This window comes from Pelophylax lessonae, assembly GCF_965119305.1.
Source record: "Pelophylax lessonae genome assembly, chromosome: 10".
In the NCBI taxonomy this organism is placed as follows: domain Eukaryota; kingdom Metazoa; phylum Chordata; class Amphibia; order Anura; family Ranidae; genus Pelophylax; species Pelophylax lessonae.
The window spans coordinates 125,884,438-125,906,975 of record NC_138777.1 but is presented as its reverse complement, the minus strand read 5'-3'; the positions used below and the strand labels follow the sequence as shown (position 1 = coordinate 125,906,975).

At 47.8% G+C, this 22,538-nt stretch overlaps 1 protein-coding gene across 1 annotated transcript in view; it reads left to right on the top strand.

Annotated features, from left to right (window-relative positions):
* Positions 1 to 22,538, top strand: part of NUTF2 (nuclear transport factor 2) — a 140,313-nt gene that overhangs the window by 65,407 nt on the left and 52,368 nt on the right. Inside the window, exon 4 of the mRNA XM_082270665.1 lies at positions 21,880 to 21,978. Coding sequence (XP_082126791.1) covers positions 21,880 to 21,978 — 99 coding nt within the window. The remainder of the gene's footprint in view (positions 1 to 21,879; positions 21,979 to 22,538) is intronic.

Sequence of the window (22,538 nt, the reverse complement as noted above, 5' to 3'; positions counted from 1 at the left end):
GCTAAGCTGCGCCAGGATTTGAAAAGTGGAAAACCTCCTGACCTTGCGGACCAGTTGGTCCAGGGGTTGCAGTATATCTGTGATGCCTCTCTGGATGCAGCCCCCTTGGCCTGTAGGGTGTCCGTGATGGTGGTGACTCTACGCCGCATTATATAGCCAAAATATTGGTCTGCGGAACAGGCTTCCAACAAGGTGTTGAATGATCTCCCTTTTGCAGGAGACCGGTCCTTTCGTCCTTCGGAGTCTAAGGTCCAGGAATCAAAATCCACCTGTAACCCCGCAGCAGGTTCCAAGAGGCCCTGGCCGGATAAGTTAAAAGCGGGCCCCTCTGGGACTGCAGACAAAGTACGCTTCCGCCTGAAGGGGCGCCCTCGTCCGTACTTGGGGTTGAGGGTTGTCACGAGTTGATTCGGTTCTTGTATCTGGCAAAGTTCTTTCCTTCCAATCTGCATTTGTCCCCAGATCGTTTACAAGGTCTTCTTGGGGCAGTACAGTAGATCTGCTCTCACAGTGGGTCATTGTACCGGTTCCGGAATCTTAAACGCTTTCAGGGGTTTTATTCAACCGTGTTTACGGTTCCCAGGAAAGAAGGCAAGGTCCATCCCATTCTGGATCTCAAGGCTTTGAACCAATTTGTGTGGGTTCAGAAAATTTGAATGGAATCCATTCGCACGCATTACCCTTTGGTCTCGCCTCGGCTGCTTGGGTGTTTACAAAAGTGTTGCCTTTACTGAGGCAGAAGAGGATTGCGATGCTGGGGTACCTGGATGATCTCCTTCTGCGAGCAGAGTCTTCAAATACCCTAAAAGACTATCTGGACATTTCGGTGTGAACTTTGCAAGAGTTCGGATGAAAATGGAATTTCCCAAATTTTTTCTGGTTCCGTCTAAAAACGGGATTATCTGGGCCTGATCCTAGACGCAACCTTAGCCTGGGGGTTTCTTCCGGAGAGGAAACTCAAGAAGTTGCAGGATGCGACGTGGCTCCTGTTGTCCATCCAGCGATCATCCCTCAGGACTTGTATGCAAGTGCTGGGCATGATGGTCCCCAACTTCAAGGTGGTTACATTTGCTCTGTTCAATACCAGGTCTCTAAAAAAGGAGAACCTTATCAAATGGAACAATAATCCACAGGCTCTAGACAATCTGATCCTGTTGAGCTGGACTGCGAGGGGATCCCTGATCTGGTGGCTCTGCTCTCTGGCGCTTTGACAGGAAAAGTCCTTTCTCCCCCTGTACTGGACAATGGTCACAACGGATGCCATCCTCTCTGGATGGGGAGGTGTCTTGGGTATGGATCCCGATCTGGGGGTTTGGACTCAGGAGGAGTCCAGTCTGCCGATCAATATCCCGGAAATTCAGGCTTTGCTTAATTGGACAGATCGTCTGCAGGGGTGCCCGGTGAGGATTCAATCAGGCAATGCCACGGCTGTGGCATATGTCAATTATCAAGGTGGCCTGGGAAGTAGCCAACATTTTAAGATGGGCAGAGCGCTTTGTTCATGTTTTATTCCAGGGGTGGAAAATTGGCAGGCAGATTACCTCAGTCAGCAGAAGTAGGTTCAGGGTGAATGGTCTCTCCACCAGGAGGTGTTTCCTAAACAGATCACCTTTCTCCATACACTCACTCCACTCAGGTTGGAGTTTCAGGTGCTGCTGATAGGACACTCACCAGTTTGCGCACTTTTTTTTTTTCTTATTTCCTAAAATGTGCCTCAAGTGGGGGACTCACGATGTGGACCTTTTGGCCTCTCATCTCAACTGCAAGATGCAGCGGTTCGTAGCAAGGTCTCAGGATCTTCTGGCCGACTCCACGGATGCTGTTGTAGCTCTTTAGAGACAATATTGTCTAATGTATGCTTTTCCTCCTCCGTCTCTAATGCCGAGACTTCTGTGAAGGATTGAGGCAAAAGGGATTCTGGTCATCCTAGTGGCTCCGGACTTGCCTTGCAGGTCCTGGTACGCAGACCTATAACAGCTGGTTGCCAATGTCCCTTGAGACTCCCTCTCAGAGAAGATCTCAAGGACCGATCTCTTATCCTGCTTTTCAGTCTCTGGCTTTGACTGCTATTGAAAGCCAGGTGTTGAAGGATAGAGGGGTGTCTGAATTGGTGATTCCTACGTTAAAAGCTGGAAAGTCTACTTCTAGGAAAAATCTGGAGGGCACACGTAACTTGGCGTGAGTCTCTGTGGGGGGGGGGGGGGTTCCTCCTGTTCCTCCCGTTCCTCCCTTGATGTCTTGGAGTTTCTCCAAAGAGGTGTAGATCAGTGTTTGGCCTTGGGTACCATCAAAGGCCAGATATCTGCTCTGGCGATTTTTTTTCTTTCAGCGCCAGTTGGCCACAAATTCCTCGGTTAAAACCTTTGTTCAGGGGGTCCACCACCTGGCTCCCCTTGTGAGATCTTCGTTGCCAGCCATGGGACATCAATGTGGTGCCTTTGGTTCTTCAGAAACCGCCATTTGAAAATATTTGAGCTTCCTCGCTCACTTTGGCACAGAAGGTAGCTTTCTTGGTGGCTATAACTTCACACATGGTGTTGGAGCTGGCTGTGTTATCATGTCGTTCACCTTACCTGGTGGTTCACAGAGAAAAGGTGGTGCTTCATAACGGTCAGTCATTCCTTCCTGAAGTCCTCTCTGGTTTCCATTTAAATGAAGACATTGTGTTGCTTTCCCGAGGGCGCTTAGTGCCTTTTGGGCCTTCCGCCGTCAGGCGTCAGTGATGCAAGTATGCAAGGCCACATGGTCGTCTGTGCACACTTTCACAAAATTTTATAGGGTGGATGTGTTGGCTTCTGTGGATGCTTGTTTTGGCTGCAAGGTTTTGCAGGCTGCTTTTGAAGAGGTTTAGCCCTTTTTGAGGGTGTATTTGTTTTTGTTTTTTGTCAGGTGAGCTCCAGTTGTTCGTGGTTGAGCTCTTGTTTTACCTGGTTGGCTATGTTTATCCTTTGGGAAGTGTGTTTTTCTTGCTGTTATGCCCACCCCTCATATTGACACTGCTTTGGGACGTCCCATTGAGTCAAGAAGGTATAGAGCTGTTTCAGTCAATGAACGGTAAGAAAAAAATCCAATTTTATACTTTCTGCTATATAAAATTCCCAATAAAAAAAATTACATTTAATTTAATCCTTTTAGGCCAATTTGTATTCTGCCACATATTTTTGGTAAAAAAAAATCCCAATAGGTGTATATTGATTGGTTGCACAAACATTATCGCGTCTACAAACTAGGGGAAAGATTGTTTTTTATTTTTTTTTACTAGTATAGGTGGCAATCAGTGATTTATAGCGGGACTGTGACATAGCGACGGGCAGATCAGACACCGAACTGACATTTTTTGACACTTTTGGGGGGACCTGTGACATTACTACAGTAATCGGTGCTAAAAATATGCACTTAGCCCCGGTTCACATTAGTGCGATTGCGGAGATCGCATGTAATTGGGAGCGATCTGCTCCTAAATTACATGCCATCTCATGTGCGGTGCAAATTTCGGCCATACACTTTGTATGGCTGAATTCACACTGCATCCGCACAAAACTCGCACCTGACCCTTTTTTTTTTATCCGCAGAAGAATCGGATCGCATAGTGGTTCACACTAGTGCGATCCGATTCTGTGTGAACTTGCAGATCGCACTGCGATATGCGATCGCAACTGGGGGTGTCGTTAATTTTTAATTGACACCATCTGCGTATCGCATATGGCAGTGTGAACTGCCAGGGCTGCGGATGCGATGCGGGATCACGCTGCATATTCGCAACGTTCCCGCATCGCACAAATGTGAACCGGGACTTACTGTACTAATGACACCGGCAGGGAAGGGGTTAACACCAGGGGCAGTCAAAGGGTTAAATGTGTCCCTTTCTAACTGCTAAATAAGAGGAACACCGGATCTCTGTGTTCATAACTGATAGAACAGCGGTCTGCCGAGTTTTCAAATGGCAGACCACCTTTCTGTCTCCACGAGGAGTGGTCGTGGGTGCCCAGCGGGAATCGTGACCGCCACACCCACTGATCGGCTTCCCCTGTGGCTAATGGGCGTGCGCGCCCCTGCTAGCAGTCACGCAAAGCGATGTAGTTACGTAGTTTTATGGGGCAGAGCCGGCCTGCTGCAGTAGAACTGTGGCTGGCTGTCGTTAAGAGGTTAATAATCAACAGCGGTGTCCGTCAATGAACGAAATGGAAAATGGGATTTTTGTACTTAATGTGAAATGCATTTCTCAGAGTTCATTGACTGACACAGCACCCACTTCTCCATGGAGTTTTGATACTCATGACAATGCTCATTACTAAACTGACGCCCTATAGCAGAGAGGGGGCAGGGGGCTGTATAGCACCTAGGACTGCCCATAGGCATAGGCAAGTCTTTTTTGTTTTAGGGGCAATATAATAACCCTGTGGTTCTGAATAATGGAGAGCTTCAATGAATTCTGAGAAATGGATTTTACTGTACAAAAATCAAATTTTCTCTATCGTTAATTGATAGAAACATAGAAACATAGAATGTGTCGGCAGATAAGAACCATTTGGCCCATCTAGTCTGCCCAATATATCTGAATCCTATGAATAGTCCTTGGCCCTATCTTATATGAAGGATAGCCTTATGCCTATCCCATGCATGCTTAAACTCCTTCACTGTATTTGCAGCTACCACTTCTGCAGGAAGGTTATTCCATGCATCCACTACTCTTTCAGTAAAGTAATACTTCCTCATATTACTTTTAAACCTTTGCCCCTCTAGTTTAAAACGGTGTCCTCTTGTGGTAGTATTTCTTCTTTTAAATATGCTCTCCTCCTTTACCGAGTTGATTCCCTTTTATGTATTTAAAGGTTTCTATCATATCCCCTCTGTCTCTTCTTTCTTCCAAGCTATACATGTTAAGGTCCTTTAACCTTTCCTGGTAAGTTTTTTCCTGTAATCCATGTACTAGTTTAGTAGCTCTTCTCTGAACTCTCTCTAGAGTATCTATATCCTTCTGGAGATATGGCCTCCAGTACTGCGCACAATACTCCAAGTGAGGTCTCACCAGTGTTCTGTACAGCGGCATAAGCACTTCCCTCTTTCTACTGCTTATACCTCTCCCTATACATCCAAGCATTCTGCTGGCATTTCGTGCTGCTCTATTACATTGTCCTCCCACCTTTAAGTCTTCTGAAATAATTACTCCTAAATCCCTTTCCTCAGATACTGAGGTCAGGACTGTGTCAAATATTCTATATTCTGCCTTTGGGTTTTTACGCCCCAGGTGCATTATCTTGCACTTATCCACATTAAATTTCAGTTGCCAGAGTTCTGACCATTCTTCTAGTTTTCCTAAATCCTTTTCCATTTGGCATTTCCCTCCAGGAACATCAACCCTGTTACATATCTTTGTGTCATCAGCAAAAAGACCAACCTTACCATCGAGGCCTTTTGCAATATCACTTATGAAGATATTAAACAAAATTGGTCCCAGTACAGATCCCTGAGGTACCCCACTGGTAACATGACCTTGTTCTGAATGTTCTCCATTGACTACAACCCTCTGTTGTCTGTCACTCAGCCACTGCCTAATCCACTCAACAATATGGGAGTCCATGTTCAATGACTGTAGTTTATTGATAAGTCTTCTATGTGGGACAGTGTCAAAAGCCTTACTAAAATCTAGATATGCAATGTCTACTGCACCTCCACCGTCTATTATTTTAGTCACCCAGTCAAAAAAATCTATAAGATTTGTTTGACATGATCTCCCTGAAGTAAACCCATGTTGTTTTTCATCTTGCAATCCATGGGATTTAAGATGTTCCACAATTCTATCCTTTAATAGGGTTTCCATTAATTTGCCTACTATTGATGTCAGACTCACTGGTCTATAGTTGCTCGATTCCTCCCTACTACCTTTTTTGTGAATGGGCACGACATTTGCCAATTTCCAATCTTCCGGGACGACTCCTGTTACTAATGATTGGTTAAATAAATCTGTTAATGGTTTTGCCAGCTCACCACTAAGCTCTTTTAATAATTTTGGGTGTATCTCATCAGGACCCTGTGACTTATTTGTCTTCACTTTAGACAGCAATCTTAGAACGTCTTCCTCTGTAAAGACACATGCATCAAACGATTCATTAGTCATCCTTTCAAGTGGAGGTCCTTCTCCTTCTTTTTCTTCTGTAAAAACTGAACAGAAGTATTCATTAAGGCAGTCGGCTAGCCCTTTATTCTCTTCTACATACCTTCCGTCCTTTGTTTTTAATTTAGTTATTCCTTGTTTTAATTTCCTTTTTTCATTTATATATCTGAAGAATGTCTTATCCCCCTTTTTCATAGACTGAGCTAGTTTTTCTTCTGCCTGCGCTTTAGAAGTTCTTATAACTTGCTTGGCCTTTTTCTGCCTAATCTTGTAGATTTCCTTATCTTCATTGCTCTGGGTTTTTTTAGAATTACAAAATGCTAGCTTTTTATTTTTAATGATTTGGGCCACTTCTGCTGAGTACCACAGTGGTCTTTTCCTTTTTTTGCTTTTACTGACAAGTCTAATGCAATTTTCTGTTGCCTTCAATAGTGCACCTTTTAAGTAGTCCCATTTCTCCTGGACTCCATGTAATCCGTTCCAGTCTGATAAGGACTCATTTATGACTAATTTCATTTTTGAAAAGTCTGTTTTTCTAAAATCTAAAACTTTTGTTTTTGTGTGGTGTGATTCTTTCACAGTTCTTATATTAAACCACACTGACTGGTGATCACTAGATCCCAAGGTTTCGCCTACAATGGCATCATATACCGAATCCCCATTTGTGAATACCAAATCCAAAATGGCCTCCCTCCGGGTTGGCTCCTCAACCACTTGTTGCAGAGACAACCCCAGTAGGGAATTTAGAATATCTGTACTCCTGGTAGAACTTGCTATTTTGGTTTTCCAGTTTATATCTGGAAGATTGAAATCTCCCATAATGATAACTTCTCCTTTCATTGTCATTTTAGCTATTTCTTCAACTAGTAGATCATCTAGTTCTTTAACTTGACCAGGTGGTCTATATATCACACCTACACGAGTTACTGCATGATTAGCAAACTGCAACGTAACCCAAACTGACTCTATGTTGGCCTCACCAACTTGTATTAGGTTAGATTTAATGCTATCTTTCACATACAGGGCCACTCCTCCTCCTTTCTTGCCTTCTCTGTCTCTTCTGTATAAAGAGTATCCTGGTATGGTTATGTCCCAGTCATTTCTTTCATTAAACCATGTTTCCGTAACAGCCACTAAATCTACATTCTCAGATGCCATTATTGACCCAAGTTCATTGATTTTTTTACCTAAACTGCGAGCATTTGTAGACAGGACTCTGAGCTTATCATTTCTTGATAGACGCAGCTTCATGCCTTCTTAGCCATTGGGTTATGCTCCTCCCATCAGGAATAGGACACTAGGCAGGAAAAAGCTTTCAGCACGCCTATGGGGGCTGTCCCTGCAGGCATAACCCCACTCTGCTACAGTACAGCCATTAGTTTGTTTCTGCCTATTTTAGGTTATTTTTTTTGGCAACCTTTTTTTGTACTTTATTCTTTAACCCCCCCTAGCGGTATTCCCAAGGTTGGCTCGGGGTTAATATAGTGGACCAAAAGCAGTAACCCCAAGCCACACTCTGGATTACCCCAGAAGCACACTCACCTTCCCTGCGTTCCCCTGCCGCGTTCCCCCTCTATCCTCCAGCCATCCTCAGTCTCTCCCCGCTCTGCTCGCAGAAGCCGGCACTTGCCTTCCGGTTCGCTCCCCTGCGAGCGTTGAACGCAGGGGGGTGAAACCGTCGGCAAATTCAAAAGTGTAAATAAAATTAAATGACTTGATACAAAGCTGTGATCCTAATAGATTACATTTTGTATCAAGTCCTTTACCTCAGACATTCACATACTGACTTTTCCAGTGCTCTGCCTGTGCTTTTCCAGTTCTTTGTGCCTGGAAATTTGAGAATGACCATGGCGTCCAAAAAGCGCTCTTTTCGGCAAAATCGCTTTTAGACGACCTGGAAAACGGTGGCAGCGAAACAGGGTTACTTGAAGAACTGAGTGATAGCAATTCGTGGGAAAACTCGTCATCCGCTACGGAAGGTGACGACAGCGACGATTCTGTGACTGAGCTCAGCGATGTGCGAAGTTGGTACTCTATTGACTGCGGTATGGATTAGGCAACACCCCCAAGATTCCCATTCACAGGAGCACCTGGTATAAAAGTTGATATTGACCATGACCGCCCCTTGGCATACCTCCAATTATTTTTAACTGATGAGGTTATTGAAAAAATTGTTACCCAGACCAACCGTACCTCCCTACTTTCTGTGGGGAGGTACGTTTGTCGAGCTTCAAAAGCAGTTTGGAGATCGATGCTACTCTTTTTTGAGTGACTTTTCCTCCTCTTGCTTTTTTTTTTTCAAAACGTTTTATTGAATAATAAAGATACAATACAGCAAAAATGACAACCATATGCAAGTAAATATCCATATACAGTATATATCAAAACAATTGAGTTCCCCACCCACATTTGCAGACATAAAAAGGCCAATAAGACCCAGGACCAACGTAAGGCGTCGCAAGCTCCAAGCTATGCGTATCGGTCCAGGAGCATCTGTCAAATCTTGCATAGAATGTGTAACCTGTAATGATATACCAAACCCAGAGAGGGGAAGGTTCAGATCCAAAATCCCTATATCCAAAAATGTGAGGGAGTACAGAAAAACAGTAACAAACCCGTACAGCTTAGGAACACAAAAGAAAAGGAGAACCACTGTGAGTCACTCTAAGCCAAAAGGGTCATGACCTTGCACATGAACGCGCTCCGGGCCCAACCGGCCCAGGCACAGCAATGGTAGGGAGGGGGGAATCAAAAAGAGGGAGAAAATAAAAGAAAGAACAAAAAATGGTCATCAGGAAGGGCTGTGGAAAGGTGCAAGCCGTGTGGACCAGCCAGACAGGTCAGAGCACCTAAATGAGGTCGGGGGCAGGGAGGGAGAAGGAGGGAGGCAAGGCAAGGAGGGGGGAAGGGGAAGGCGGGGGAAGGAAGGGGGAGACAGGAGAGAGAGAGGAGAGAAGAAAAAGAAAAAAAAAAAAGGGGGGGGGAGCTAATGCCAATTCGTATGTAATGATAGCCAACAATAATAAAAACATTGGGAATGAGGGTGTCGATTCGGAAAACCAAGGTACCATCTAAGTAGCCCCAAAACATGATACCAAACCAAGGTGTATCACCAAAGAAACAAGCGTAGCTTAAGCGTTAAGTGTAGCAAATTCCGGTGTGGTTGTGAAGTGAGCCCAGCATGCCCATTTCTTGTGATGTTTAGTGGGGGTGTCATTGGCAACATGGATGAGCTCCTCCATTTCCACGATAACAGCAATTCTACGCAGCCACTGTTTAATCGTAGGTGCCTGCGTTGAATTCCACAGAACAGGAACGCATTGGCGCGCCGCATTGATCATCTGGACAGTAAGCGATTTTGTGTAGGAAGCATGTGAGGAGGGGGAGTGGTGCAGTAGGAATTGAGCAGGTGAGAAGTCCAGATCATCCGTAGTCACCTGTTTGATGAGTCGGTGGACCTCCGTCCAAAAAGCCGTCAATCGAGGGCAAGACCACAGAATATTGAGGAGAGAGCCAGTGTCCGCCAGACACCTCCAGCAAGTGGAGGGTATGGAAGGTGTAATCTTGTGAAGGAGTGTCGGGGTGTGGTACCACCGAGAAACAATTTTATAACCGTTTTCTTGGGTCGTAACGTTCCGCGAACATTTGTGGTTTTTCAAGAAGATCTGCTCCCATTCGTCTTCAGAGAACGAACAGGCCAGTTCCCTCTCCCAGGCAGCACAGCGGGTACGAACAAGCTGACCCGAGTCCTCAAACAGGAGAGAGTGCGTGACGGAGATAAGCCTACGGAGGGGGCCTTCCTGCTGACAGAGCCCGTCAAACGTCTTCGGGGAATCCCGACAGGGGAACTTTCTAATGAATGTTCGCACATAGTGGGCCAGCAAAAGATAGGACCAAGGTGGAACAAAGGGTTTCTTTGCTTTCTGAGCAATAGAAGAGGCCGAAAAGGCCTCCTCTCCGTCGCTGACATGGTGAATGCGCAGTTGTGCCTGCGGCCAGTGGTCAAGTAAGTAATGATGGTGCATGCCGGGGGGAAAGTCAGGATTGAGTTTGAGCGGGGTCATCGGACCCTGGGCCCTCGAGACACCATGCGTTTTGCACGTTGTGCGGAAAGATAGGAGAGTAGGGCCGATCAAAGGGTGAAGCCGAAGAGAGGGCGGCAAATGAGTGGGACTCAACCACGGGGACGTAGCCAAATCAAGTGTAGTGAAGCCACCTTCCAGGGACACCCAGTCCTTATACGGCTCATGAACGTTCCAATCAATGATTCTAGTTAAGTGACACGCCATGTGATAATTCCGAGCGTCAGGAAGACCAATACCTCCTTTGTGTTTGGGCAAGCAGAGGAGGTTGTAATGTATACGGGGATGTTTATTATTCCATAAGAACGCGGACACAAGACGTTTATAGTCCCCAAAGAAGGACAGCGGAATTGCCACGGGAACTGTTTGGAAAACATATAGCAGCCTGGGTAGAACATTCATTTTTAAGACCGCAGCTCGCCCAAACCAAGATAGAGGCAAACGAGTCCAAGCGAGGAGATCCTGTTTGATTTTGGAAAGAATCGGGGGAAAGTTCAGAAGGAACAAATTTCGCAGATCAGCCGGAATCTGTATGCTCAAATATGTCAAGGAGTCTTGCTTCCAAACAAAGCGGAAGTTGGTCTTGCACATTTGCACCTCTTGAGGGGATAAGGAGACATTCAGTGCAAAAGATTTGGCAAAATTGATTTTCATGTTAGACAAAGAGGAAAATTGACGAAACTCCCGCATGACCGAAGGCAGAGTAGTAACAGGTTCAGTCAAAAACAGCAAGTGATCGTCTGCGTAAGCGGCCACCTTGTATTCCTTGGAAGCAAACTTGACCCCGCGAATAGATGGATTATTTCTAACACTGTTCAAGAAAGGTTCCAATGTCATAACAAAAAGTAGGGGGGGACAAAGGGCACCCCTGTCTAGTTCCATTGCGGACGGGGAAGGCATTCGACAGGGTGTCGTTTACCTGGACCCGGGCACTCGGATTAGCGTAGAGACATAAGGAAGCCCAACATGCGCGGGCCCAACCCCCAAGCGCGAAGGGCAGCTTCCATATAGTCCCACGACACCCTGTCAAACGCCTTCTCGGCATCCAGGGAGAGGAGGAACCCCCTCTGCCGAGACATTGAAAGGACGTGGTGGAGGTTTATAGCTTTAATGGTGTTATCCCTGGCCTCCCGGCCAGGGATAAAGCCAACTTGATCAAGATGTATCCCTTTAGAGAGGAGAGGAAGCAACCTGTTAGCCATGATTCTAGCAAAGATTTTTATATCCACGTTCAACAACGAAATCGGTCTATAATTGGACGGAGCGGTCAAGTCCTTCCCCTCCTTCGGGATAACAACTATGTGCGCTTCAAGCATACATGGGGACAGGGTCTGGTCAGCCGAAAGAATTAAACGCCGCCAGAAATGGGGTGGATAGAACGTCTGCAAAAGATTTATAGTAAGCCGCAGACAGGCCATCCGGGCCCGGACTCCTGTTTGGCTTAAGCTGCTTGAGTGCCGACGTCCATTCAAGAAGGGTGATGGGGGTGTCAAGAGAAGCCCTGGAATCCGACAAAATCCCCTGAGTCAGATTCCTGGAGAGGAAGTCGTCGAGAGCACGCACTCTCGATTCAGGGGTAGAGGAGGGAGATTTCTCACGTGGTAAGTTATACAGCTGACAATAGAACCTCTCAAATGCGCCAGCTATATCCCTATTGTTAGAGATACGCGAGCCAGAATCCGAGCGAAGGTGGTGGACGACCGTTTTGGCTTTCCGGGCATGCAAGGCTCTCGCAAGGAGGTGGCCACTCTTATTGCCATGTTCATAAAAAAGCTTCTGAGAAAGCAAAAAGCTCCTGCGTGTCCTCCTGTCTAACTCCAACTGAAGCTTTTCTCTAGTGTCCATGAGAGTGTCATGCGTGGCCTGAGCCAGCGTCTTCTTGTGAGCCCTCTCCAGGGCAGAGATTTGAGACAAGTACTCAGAGATGGTCGCCTCCCTCTGCTTCCGCAGTGCAGAGGCTAGCGCCAAGAGTTTACCTCGGACCACACACTTGTGTGCAGCCCACTGAGTGACCAGAGATGTATCGGGAGTCGAATTACATCGAAAGTAATCCACTAGGCAGGAGCGGATTTCGGAAAGTCGGGTAGGGTCCGTCAGCAGGGAGGCGTCCAGCCTCCAGATTCTGTCCCGTGGAACAGAAATAGGCAGAGACAGTGTCATCGTTATCGGGTTATGATCGGAGATAATAGATGGTTCAATTGTAGCATCCACAAGATAAATCAAATCCTTTTGGGATAGAAAGATATAATCTATCCTGGAATACTTCCGGTGCAGCGGGGAGAAAAAAGTAAAATCTTTAACACGTGCATGCATAGTGCGCCAAGAATCATGCAGGGACAATTCCTGAAGGCCCAATTTAATTTGTTTCAGAGCCTTGTAGGGAAGACAAGAGGAACCCGTGGAAGTGTCCAACAGAGGGTCCAAAGGGACATTGAAATCACCCCCAAAAATGAGTGCCCTTCTGGAAGGGAATCGGTTCAGCAACCACAGCACGGAAAAAAGAAACTTGGGAGCAATTTGGACTATAAACATTCACCAGAGTTAGAGGCTGGTCACGAATAGATCCAGTCAAAAAGAGATAGCGACCCAGGGGGTCCGCTAAAGAGGCCGAGATGGTGAAAGGAACAGACTTGGCAATCAGAATCGAAACCCCCTTAGTCTTAGAGTCAGCCGACATAGCATGAAAAACGGTAGGATAATACTTGTTGTGGCAGCGGGGAATAGCATCAGAGCGAAAGTGCGTCTCCTGAAGAAAGACCACGTCCGCTCTGAGTCTGCGCATATGCGTTAGAACCGTTGACCGCTTCTGTGGGGTGTTAAGACCCTTAGTGTTGAAGGAGACTATTTTCAGTTTTTGGGCGTCGGGGCCCAACGAAGGGGCACGTGGCATGTCAGCAACTGGTAGGAGCCAAAACCCTATAAAAAAAAAAAAAAGGGGGGGGGGGGAGAAGAGAGTGCAAAGAGAAAGGTGGGAGGGGAACAAGCAGGGAGGGGGGGAGCAGGTAGGGGACAAAAACCGAGGGTGTAAGTAGACCTGCTACCTTACCCAACTAGGGAAGGGAGGGGAGAAAAAATATCGGATCAAGTTCGGGAGAGGTAAATCACCTCAGCCGTTGGCGAGTGTGGAAGGTAGAGTATCCAAAAATGGGAGTCAGCACCAGGCACCTGGAAGGCCCTGAAAGCTTAAAAAGAGCCCTATAAATGCAAGGAAACCAGGGGAGTAGCTCTGGCATACAAGCCAAAATACAGGGGCATACAGCCCAGTCCTATAAGGAAAGGGCGAGGGGGCAGCCCTAAATGTAGGAGTACAGAAGTAGAGAACGGAGGAGGGGGTAGAACATATCAAAATATGCAACAGTCCGGACAAATTTGGCCAAAAAACAACATAACCCAACCCAAAGCAACCGTGAACCGTGTATCAGTGTCTAAACAAAAGGGGATGGGGGAAGGGAAGGAGATACCCATGGAGTACCTAATGTCACCCTGAAACAAGGGAGGGAGAAGCCTGTGCCCCAACCTTAAAGCATAACACCTGTAGAGATAAGACCACTAGTGTGCATGGAAATCACAACATCACAAAATTGTTTCCCACCAAGGAGCCAGTAAGGCACTTTCACAGAGCTAGTCTGCACTCAGGCAATTCCCAGGCGGTGGAAACATCAACACCGCCAAGGGAACGGTAGGAGGACAGAGGGTTAAGAGACATAGTGGATCATGAAAAGGTAACAAAATAGGCCCAGTTCGAGACCCCCAGCCCCCCCCTCCCCACCAACAACCCCCACCCCACCCCCCCAACCCCACCAGAAGATCTTGATCACCACAGAACAGTTCCACCCAAAAGGCTGTCAAATAGGGGTCATACACCGAGGGAGCCAGCTGGCATGGCAATGCAAGACACAGCCCGCAGCCCTCAGTGCACGACTCCGCAATGACAGTGAAAAAGCAAATCCTTCCGGAGCAAACATGACCAGCATCACACCTAGGGAAAGTCAGCGATATCAGCAGCCAGTATCATCCGGGAGGGCCGCTGTGTGTGCAGAGGCATGCTGGAAGATGTGGTGCTAGTGGCCCAGGGCGAAGCTCCAAGTCCAAAAAGCAGGAGGCTGTGGGGCAAGCAGAGTCAGAAGTCAAGTACAAATCCCAGGAGTTGACGGCATAGGGTACCGTTCAAAACTGTATATACCTAATCCCTCAGCACAGGGAACGGTGACAGAGTCCGGTGGAGGGGGGGGGGGGGAGGGCCACCGCCACAGTACCGACATGTAACGTCTGTCGAGGATAAAGCAGGGCGGGGGGGGGGGGGGAGGACGAACGCCCCAGGGAGCAATGAATCCATGGAATAACAGAGAAGATGGCCGAAGCAAACAGCGTGTAGGCCAACAGGGGTACAGCTCAGCATAGCGTTCAGGAGGGGGGGGATCAAGTGGACAGGGGGCCCCGTCGATCAAAGCGTCTTCTCAGTGTCCAGGCTATGTAAAGGGCAGTCACAGTGCGTAGGTGACGGAAACATACAGTAGGCAGCCAGGCTACAGCCGGAGAAACGTAGGAGAATCCAGGGCAACGGACACAGGGGACATCGGGTACTCACACCAAGACGCTGCACAGATCACGGCGTGTATCGTGCTCGGCGGTGGTCAGGGGATGCCATCGGACTGCCATTGCGGGGTGGGCCAGCTCCCTCAGCCGGAGGAGAAGAAGGCGGGTGAGCTCTGCGTCTGCCGACGCCGAAGTGGAAGTTGCCTGCAGGATGCACTCCCTCCATCGGAGCATCACGGTGAAGTGGCGAGAGACGGAATTCACTATACCAATCCGGTAAGTGGACGTAGGGGATGTCCAGCGTGGAGCAGAAGTGTTCCAGCTTCTCCGGGACCCGAAGTAGAGCGGTGCAACCCTGAGAGGTGGCCGAGAGCCCAAAGGGAAACTTCCAGCGGTAGATGGCTCTAGAGCGGAGCTCCTCCAGCAGGGGGCGCAGTTCTCTTCGTCGCTGCAAAGTGATGTTGGAGAGGTCTTGGAACATCTTAATTTCGGCGCCATTATATGTGAGATGTTGTCGGACTCTGGCATTCCTTAGAACGTCTTCCTTCACCTGGAAGTTCGCCAGGCAGCAGACCACGTCTCTAGGTGGATCATTGTCCCTGCCCCGAGGGCGCAGGGCACGGTGGATCCGCTCCAGGACGACTGGTGTTTCAGGGGGTCTCCCCAGCAGATCGTTGCAAATGGCCGCCACAGCTTGTGGAAGGTTCTGGTGTTCTACACTCTCCGGGACGCCCCGAACCCGCAAGTTCTTTCGCCGACCCCTATTATCCAGGTCCTCCACGTGGCAATTAAAATCCCTCAAGAGTGCTGCGTGGGATTCCGTGACCTGTTGAACATGACACAGTGAGGCATCATGGCGGACAGTTGTAGATTCCACCTCATCCACACGCATGGCCATGGCCTGAAAGTCACTCCGGAGGTCCGCAATGGCCGCAGAGAAGGTAGCTTTAATGTCCATTTTGATATCCGTGGCCACCAGCTGCAGGTCAGCAAACGACAGGGAAGCCACTGGTCTGGGAGCGCCCGCTTCAGGCGGTGAGGCATCAACACTCGGGGGGGCCCTACTCGGCGAGCGGGAGCGAGGTAGGCTGGAGGGAGAGGGAGTAGGCCGCTGAGGATCCCTGTTCTGGGTGCGGAAGATTTCGGGTATATTCCGGCTGGGCTGGGACTCCGGTTCCCGCGGGGACCGGGATCGGGTAGCCGAAGAGCTCCGTGACGTACTCCCCATGGTTAGGTAGCAGGTAAGGGGTGATTTCGGGCAGCAAAGAGAGAAGATCGGGCCGTGAGGTGCAGGATCTCGGAGCTAAGCAGCCATCTTGGATCGGGACCAAGCCACACCCCATCTCCTCTTGCTTTTAGCACTTTATTGTTTGGCTTTTTCTCTTTTATATATATATATATATATATATATAGTCATCCCCTTGTCCTTCTCTGTGCTCGGGGGACTATTGACTGACAACTGAAGCAGGCTGGGCTTCGGCCCTTCATTGCTCCTGCCCCTTGTGGTCTCCTGATTTGGATCTGGCTCTTTCCCTTCTTGGGGGTCCTTGAGGGGAGATCTGCAGAATATGCCACATGTGCAGACCTTCGTGCAATTACCAATACTAAATATATATGTTCTGAGGAACTCTGGACCACCTTTTTCCCTGAGGAAGACGACTTAGTCGAAACGCGTAGGGGTCTTTGGGTCTAAGTTTCAGCTCCCCAGCACATGTGCATGGCACAAATTGAAGTTTGATCTGCTCTTTTGTCTTTATCAGGCATTTGGAGAAATGTATATATGTCGTATACAATTTTGTAAATTTTATATTTGATTTATATGTGTTAATAAAGGATATACAGGGTTCGTACGGTCCTTGAAAACCTGGAAAATTTATGGAATTTTGAGATGACACTTTCCAGGCCTGGAAAGGTCATGGAAAAGTACGATTTTAGAAATGTTTTGGAAAAGTCATGGAAATCTGGGGGGGAGCGGCAGGCAGCGGCGGGGGAGCGGATGCTTAAAACTTTATTATTGCAAATGTATTTTATTTTATGTTTGTGCACATTGATTTCCGGGTCCGCAGCAGCCGAGGAGTAGATCATGCACTAAGCACCAATCGCTGGCAGCAGGGAGGGCCGGGCCGCGGTTTGCCTGGATGTGACTGGCCAGCACCAGCAAACCAATCACAGGCGGCGGAAGCGTCACTGGAGGGCGGGCCGCATGAACGTGATGATGATGCGGAAGGGGCGGTAACCGTTTCAGTTACCGCACCCCCGCGTCATCACGTTCATGCGGCCGGCCCGCTCTCCAGTGACGCTTCCGCTGCCTGTGATTGGTTTGCTGCTGCTGGCCAGTCACATCCAGGCTAGACCGTTTAAGGGATTTCCGAGAGGCGGTACAAGATCTGCCTTTCGCAAAGGGTGATTTTTTTTGCCAGGTTCCCTCTCAGGAACGTTTTCAAGGGTTTTATTCAAACCTGTTTACTGTGCCCAGGATGGAAGGCAAAGTGCGTCCAATCCTGGACCTCATAACTTTGAACTGCTTTGTGCGGGTACAGAGGTTTCGAATGGAGTCCATTCGCACGGTAGTGGCGTCCCTACACCAGGGAGACTTTTTGGCCTCCATAGATTTCAAGGACTTGTATCTACACATCCCTATCTACGCTGGACATCAGTTTTTTCTCTGCTTCGCTATAGGAGAGGAGCAAATATCAATTTGTGGCGTTACTTTGGTCTTGCCTTCACCCCCAGGGTCTTCACCAAGGTACTGGCTCCGGTATTGGCATTACTGCGCCAACGGGGGATTTTGGTACTGGGGTACTTGGACGATCTCCTATTGAGGACGGACTCTCATTCAGCCCTGTTGGGCGACTTGACAATCACTGTCCGAACGCTGCTAGAGTTCGGTTGGAAGTTGGAACATAAATATCTTGGAGCTCAGAACGATCAAACTTTGCCTGAGCCATTGGACGATTTGTCTGCAAGGTTACCCAGTCCGGATTCAATCAGACAATGCCATGGCCGTGGTGTACATCAATCAAGGGGGCACCAAGAGTGTCTTGGCGGCCCGGGAGGTGGCTGAGATTCTGGATTGGGCGAAAAAGTTTGTCCCTGCTCTTTCTGCTGTGCACATACCAGGTGTGGAGAACTGGCAGGCGGATTTCCCTGAGTCGTCGGGTATAGGATCCGGTGGTGGACACCCAATGTCAACCTGTTTGCTTCTTGACTCAACAAAGGTTTGTGGCCAGGTCAAGGGATCCTCTAGCCGACGCCACAGACGCCCTGGCGGCCCCTTGGGGTCTGTATCGACTGATATGCGTTCTCTCCGTTGAAACTCCTGCCAATACTGCGCAGAATAGAGGTGGAAGGGATTCCAGTCATTCTAGTGGCCCCAGACTGGCCTCGCCGGTCTTGGTACGCAGACCTGGTAAGGTTGGTCGCTGATGCTCCTTGGAGGTTTCCTCTCAGGAAAGATCTGCTGTCTCAAGGACCCATATTCCATCCTGCTTTAGTCTCTGGCTTTAACGGCGAGGCTGTTGAAAGCCAGGTATTTAAGGATAGAGGTCTTTGTGACTGGGATTCCTACACTGTTGAAGACCGTGAAGTCTACTTCCAGGAAGATCTACCATCGTACGTGGAAATCGTAGATTTCATGGTGTGAATCTTTGAAAGTGCACCCTCGCTTGTTTTCGTTAGCTAGGGTTTTGACTTCTCTTCAAAAAGGGGGTTGAACAGCGTCTGCTTTGGTTGTGTTTTTACAACGCCCTTTAGCTACGTATGCCCTAATTCGCACTTTTATTCAGGGGTTGCGTCATATGGCGCCTCCGAGACCAGTTATCTCTGTGGGATCTGAATTTGGTGTTACCAGTTCTTCAAAACCTTCCCCTGCTTACATTATCTCAGAAGGTTGCATTTTTGATGGCTATCACTTCTGCCCGCAGGGTGTCTGAACTGATGGCGTTGTTTTGCCATTCACCTTATCTGGTGGTCCACAGAGCAAAAGTGGTTCTTCGACCCAATCAGTCGTTTCTTCCTCAGGTGGTTTCTGATTTCCATTTGAATGAAGACATTGTGCTGCCTTCACTCTGTCCTAAGCCCAAGCATCCCAAGGAAATTGCTTTGTGTTCTTTGGATGTGGTTCGGGCAATTAGAGTTTACCTGGCGGCTACGGAATCTTTCCGGAAATCAGACTTGTCCTTTCCGAAGGACCTCAAAGGATTGGCTGCATCTGCTGCGACCATATTCATATGGATCAGGCAGACAGTTTTTCAGGCTTATTCTCTGAAGGGTCAGGTTCCTCCTTTCCCAGTGAAGGCGCACTCTACTGGAGCGCGGAGAGCCTCTTGGGCTTTTCGCCATAAGGCGGCAATTTGGTCATTAGTGCACACGTTTACAAAATTCTACAAGGTAGATGTGTTGGCTTCTTCGGATGCCTCTTATGTCCAGAAGGTTTTGCAGGCTGCTGTTTAAGAGATCTTTTTTTTCTCTTTGAGGGTGTATGTTTGTTTTTTCTAGGTGAGTTCCAGTTGTTCCTGGTTGAGCTCCTTGTTACCTGGTTGGCTACGTTTAGCTTTTGGGGAACTCTGTTCTTTGCGTTTTTCCCACCCCTCATGATAATACTGCTTTCGGACGTCCCAATGGCTAAGAAAATATGAAGCTGCGTCTGTCAACGAACGATAGAGAAAACAGGATTTTTGACTTGCCGGAAAATCCTTTTCTCTGAAGTACGTTGACGGATGCAGCACCCGCCCCTCTAATTGAGTGGAATGGGGTTGTCTTCTAAACACTGCTTGCAACGAAACTAAAGGCTGTAGCAGAGTGTGTGGGGTTATGCCTGCAGCGACAGCCCCCCCCCCCCCCCCCATTGGCGTGGTGAAAGCGTTTCCTTCCTAGTGTCCTATTCCTGATGGGAGGAGCATAACTGAATGGTTATGAAGCTGCGTGTGTCAATGAACTTCAGAGAAAAGGAAACTAATAACTAATGCAGCCACCACAACTAAGAATTGGTAAGCTGCAATCTAATATTTTCTTATGGGTTTAAAGAGGAGCTCTTCCCGTTTTTGGAGTTTAGTCAGCAGCTACAAAAAGTGTAGCTGTTGACTTAAAAAAAGCAAACACTCACCTGTCTTGCGGCCCAGCGATGCGGCCGGTGGGAGCCTCAGTTCTCTCCCTCTTTTCCGCACGCCGCTGGGTTCTCTAGTGTGGGCACCCGGCTGTGACAGCTTGCTTGAACAGGAAATCTTCTGGGACCTCTGACGTTTCCCAGATGATTGCAGGGAGGGGGGAGAGAGCACTTACGCTCAAGCCACCTATGTGGCCCAAGTGGAAGTGGGAGCAGGTACATGTCAAATCTAGGTACCCGCTCCCCCCCCCCCCCCCCCCCCAAAAAAAATAGATGCCAAATGTGGCAGGTCAGGAGGCTTTAAAGCAGAAGTTCCATTTTTGGGTATAACGCCGCTTTAATTCTGCCTTAACGTGGTAGTAAACATGCTTAAAAAAATAAAAATAAACTTTCTCTGCAAGGTAAAGGCATAATGTGCTAGTATGCATAGCATACTAGCACATTTTGAAAGACTTTGAAATGAAGCCCTCTAGCAGCTCTCTGTCACCGCTGACAGGACTTCCATCCTTATCTGGTCTTCCTTCTGGGTTCGCAGGCTCTGGCCACTTGAAAGGCTGAGCTGTGATCACGTCACAGCAATGGCACGGAGCTCTTGAAAGAAAAGCATTCTCAGACTACATGTGCTGGTAACATCACTGGCTGCAGAGAGCCTGAATATCTTCTAAACCGTGCACTTTTAGAAGTTATTCCTTGTACCTAGAGGTAAGCTTTATTTTAAGCTTGCCTTTAGGTACAAGTAACCAGTGGGAATTTACTACCACTTATAAGCTGAAGTATACTCTTCTATCATTTACAGCCAGGGAAGCTGCCCTCTTAGCCTCTGCAATTGGAGTCTGATGTTGCCTGGGTGCTGCACTTGTGATCAGTATGCCTTAAATGTAACTGCTTTAACCACTTAAGCCCCGAAAGATTTTACCCCCTTCCTGACCAGGGCCTATTTTGTGATTCGGCACTGCGTGACTTTAACGGACAATTTGCGCGGTCGTGCGACGCTGTACCTAAACAAACAAATTTGGCGTCCTTTTTTTTTTCCCCACAAACTGAGCTTTCTTTTGGTGGTATTTGATCACCTGTGCGAATTTTTTTTTTTTTTGATCATGTGCTATAAACAAAGTGTCAATTTTGCAAAAATAACAATATTTTTCACATTTTTTTTATGACATTCCCCAAAAATGTAAAAATCAAAATATTTTAACATTTTAGGCCAATTTTTTTTTTTTTTTTTTTTAACCATAGGTTTGGTAAAAAAAAATTGCAAAAAGCGTATTTTGATTGGTTTGCGCAAAAGTTATTGCGTTTACTAACAAAGGGAAAGATTTTTGTTTGGTTTTTTTTTTAACGCGTAATGGCGGCGATCTGCGATTTTTATTTTTTTGCGGGACCGCGACATTGGGGTGGACAGATCGGACCCTTAACTGACATTTTTGACACTTTTGGGGTTACCAGTGACATTACTACAGTAATCAGTGCTATACATATGCACTGTTACTGTAAAAATGACACTGACAGCGAAGGAGTTAACTGTATTGGAGAGGGAGGGGTTAAGTGTGTCCTAGGGGCGTGTTTCTAACTGTGATTGGCTGTGGCTTGCTGTGTAAGAACAGTGATCAACGGTCCTACATAGTAGAACCGTTTGATCACCATTCATACACAGGGAGAACTGACAGGCGGCTTTGTTAAAATTAGCCGCCTGCCTTTCTCCCGCTGTCACGGACGATCGCGAGTGCCCGGCGGACATCGGGTCCGCCGGGCACGCGTGCGGGGGGGTCCGTGTCCGAGCGGGAGCGCGCATGCGGCGCCCGCTCGCTCCCAAAACCCTTACAGGCTAGAGACGTAGCCCTGCGTCGCTCTGCCTGTGAGGGGCTGACTGCCGACGTAAATAGTCGTGCGGCAGTCGGCAAGTGGTTAAAATGTGTTAAACTGAAGAGTTTAGTTCTGCATTAAACCTGTATAAACTCGAAAACAAAAGTGTGATGGGGATTACAGATTTTACTGGTAAGACAAAATCCTGTTTTGTTTACATACGTGTTGCTCTCTTCCAGATGCTTCCCTTTCAGAAGATACAGCATAGCATCACTTCACAAGACCATCAGCCAACACCTGACAACTGTATAATTAGTATGGTTGTAGGTCAGCTTAAGGTAAAAGCCCATGTGGCATTTTTTTTTCTAATCCGATTTTAGCTTTTTGCATGGTATAGAATTAGGTTAATGTCGTTTTTTTACTTGTAGGTTTTCCCATTGCCTTGAAGTAGTAGTATACCGATTTTTGTGACATTTACCTACAGGTAAGCCTATAATAAGGCTTACCTGTAGGTACAATTAATATCTCCTAAACCTGCACGGTTTAGGAGATATTTGCACTGCATGCAGCTGCTGACGCTAGCGGCGCATGTGCTCTGAAGGTCCGGCGGACCTTCAGAGTTCCTTGCCGGAAAGTTAAAACCCCGCACGCATGCACGGGGTGACGTCATCGCGGCTCCGGCCACTCACAGCGCCGGAGCCGCCGAACCCAGAAGAGACGCCGAGGGATCATGTCTGCTCCCACAGCAATGTCCGGGGGGGGTCCGTGTCGGGGCTTCGTTTTTAAGGTATTTCATAATGAGCTAGTATGTGATGCATACTAGCTCATTATGCCTTTGTCTTGCAGGGTTTTTTTTTTTTTTTTTTTTTTTTTTTCGTTTTACTACCGTTTTAAGCAT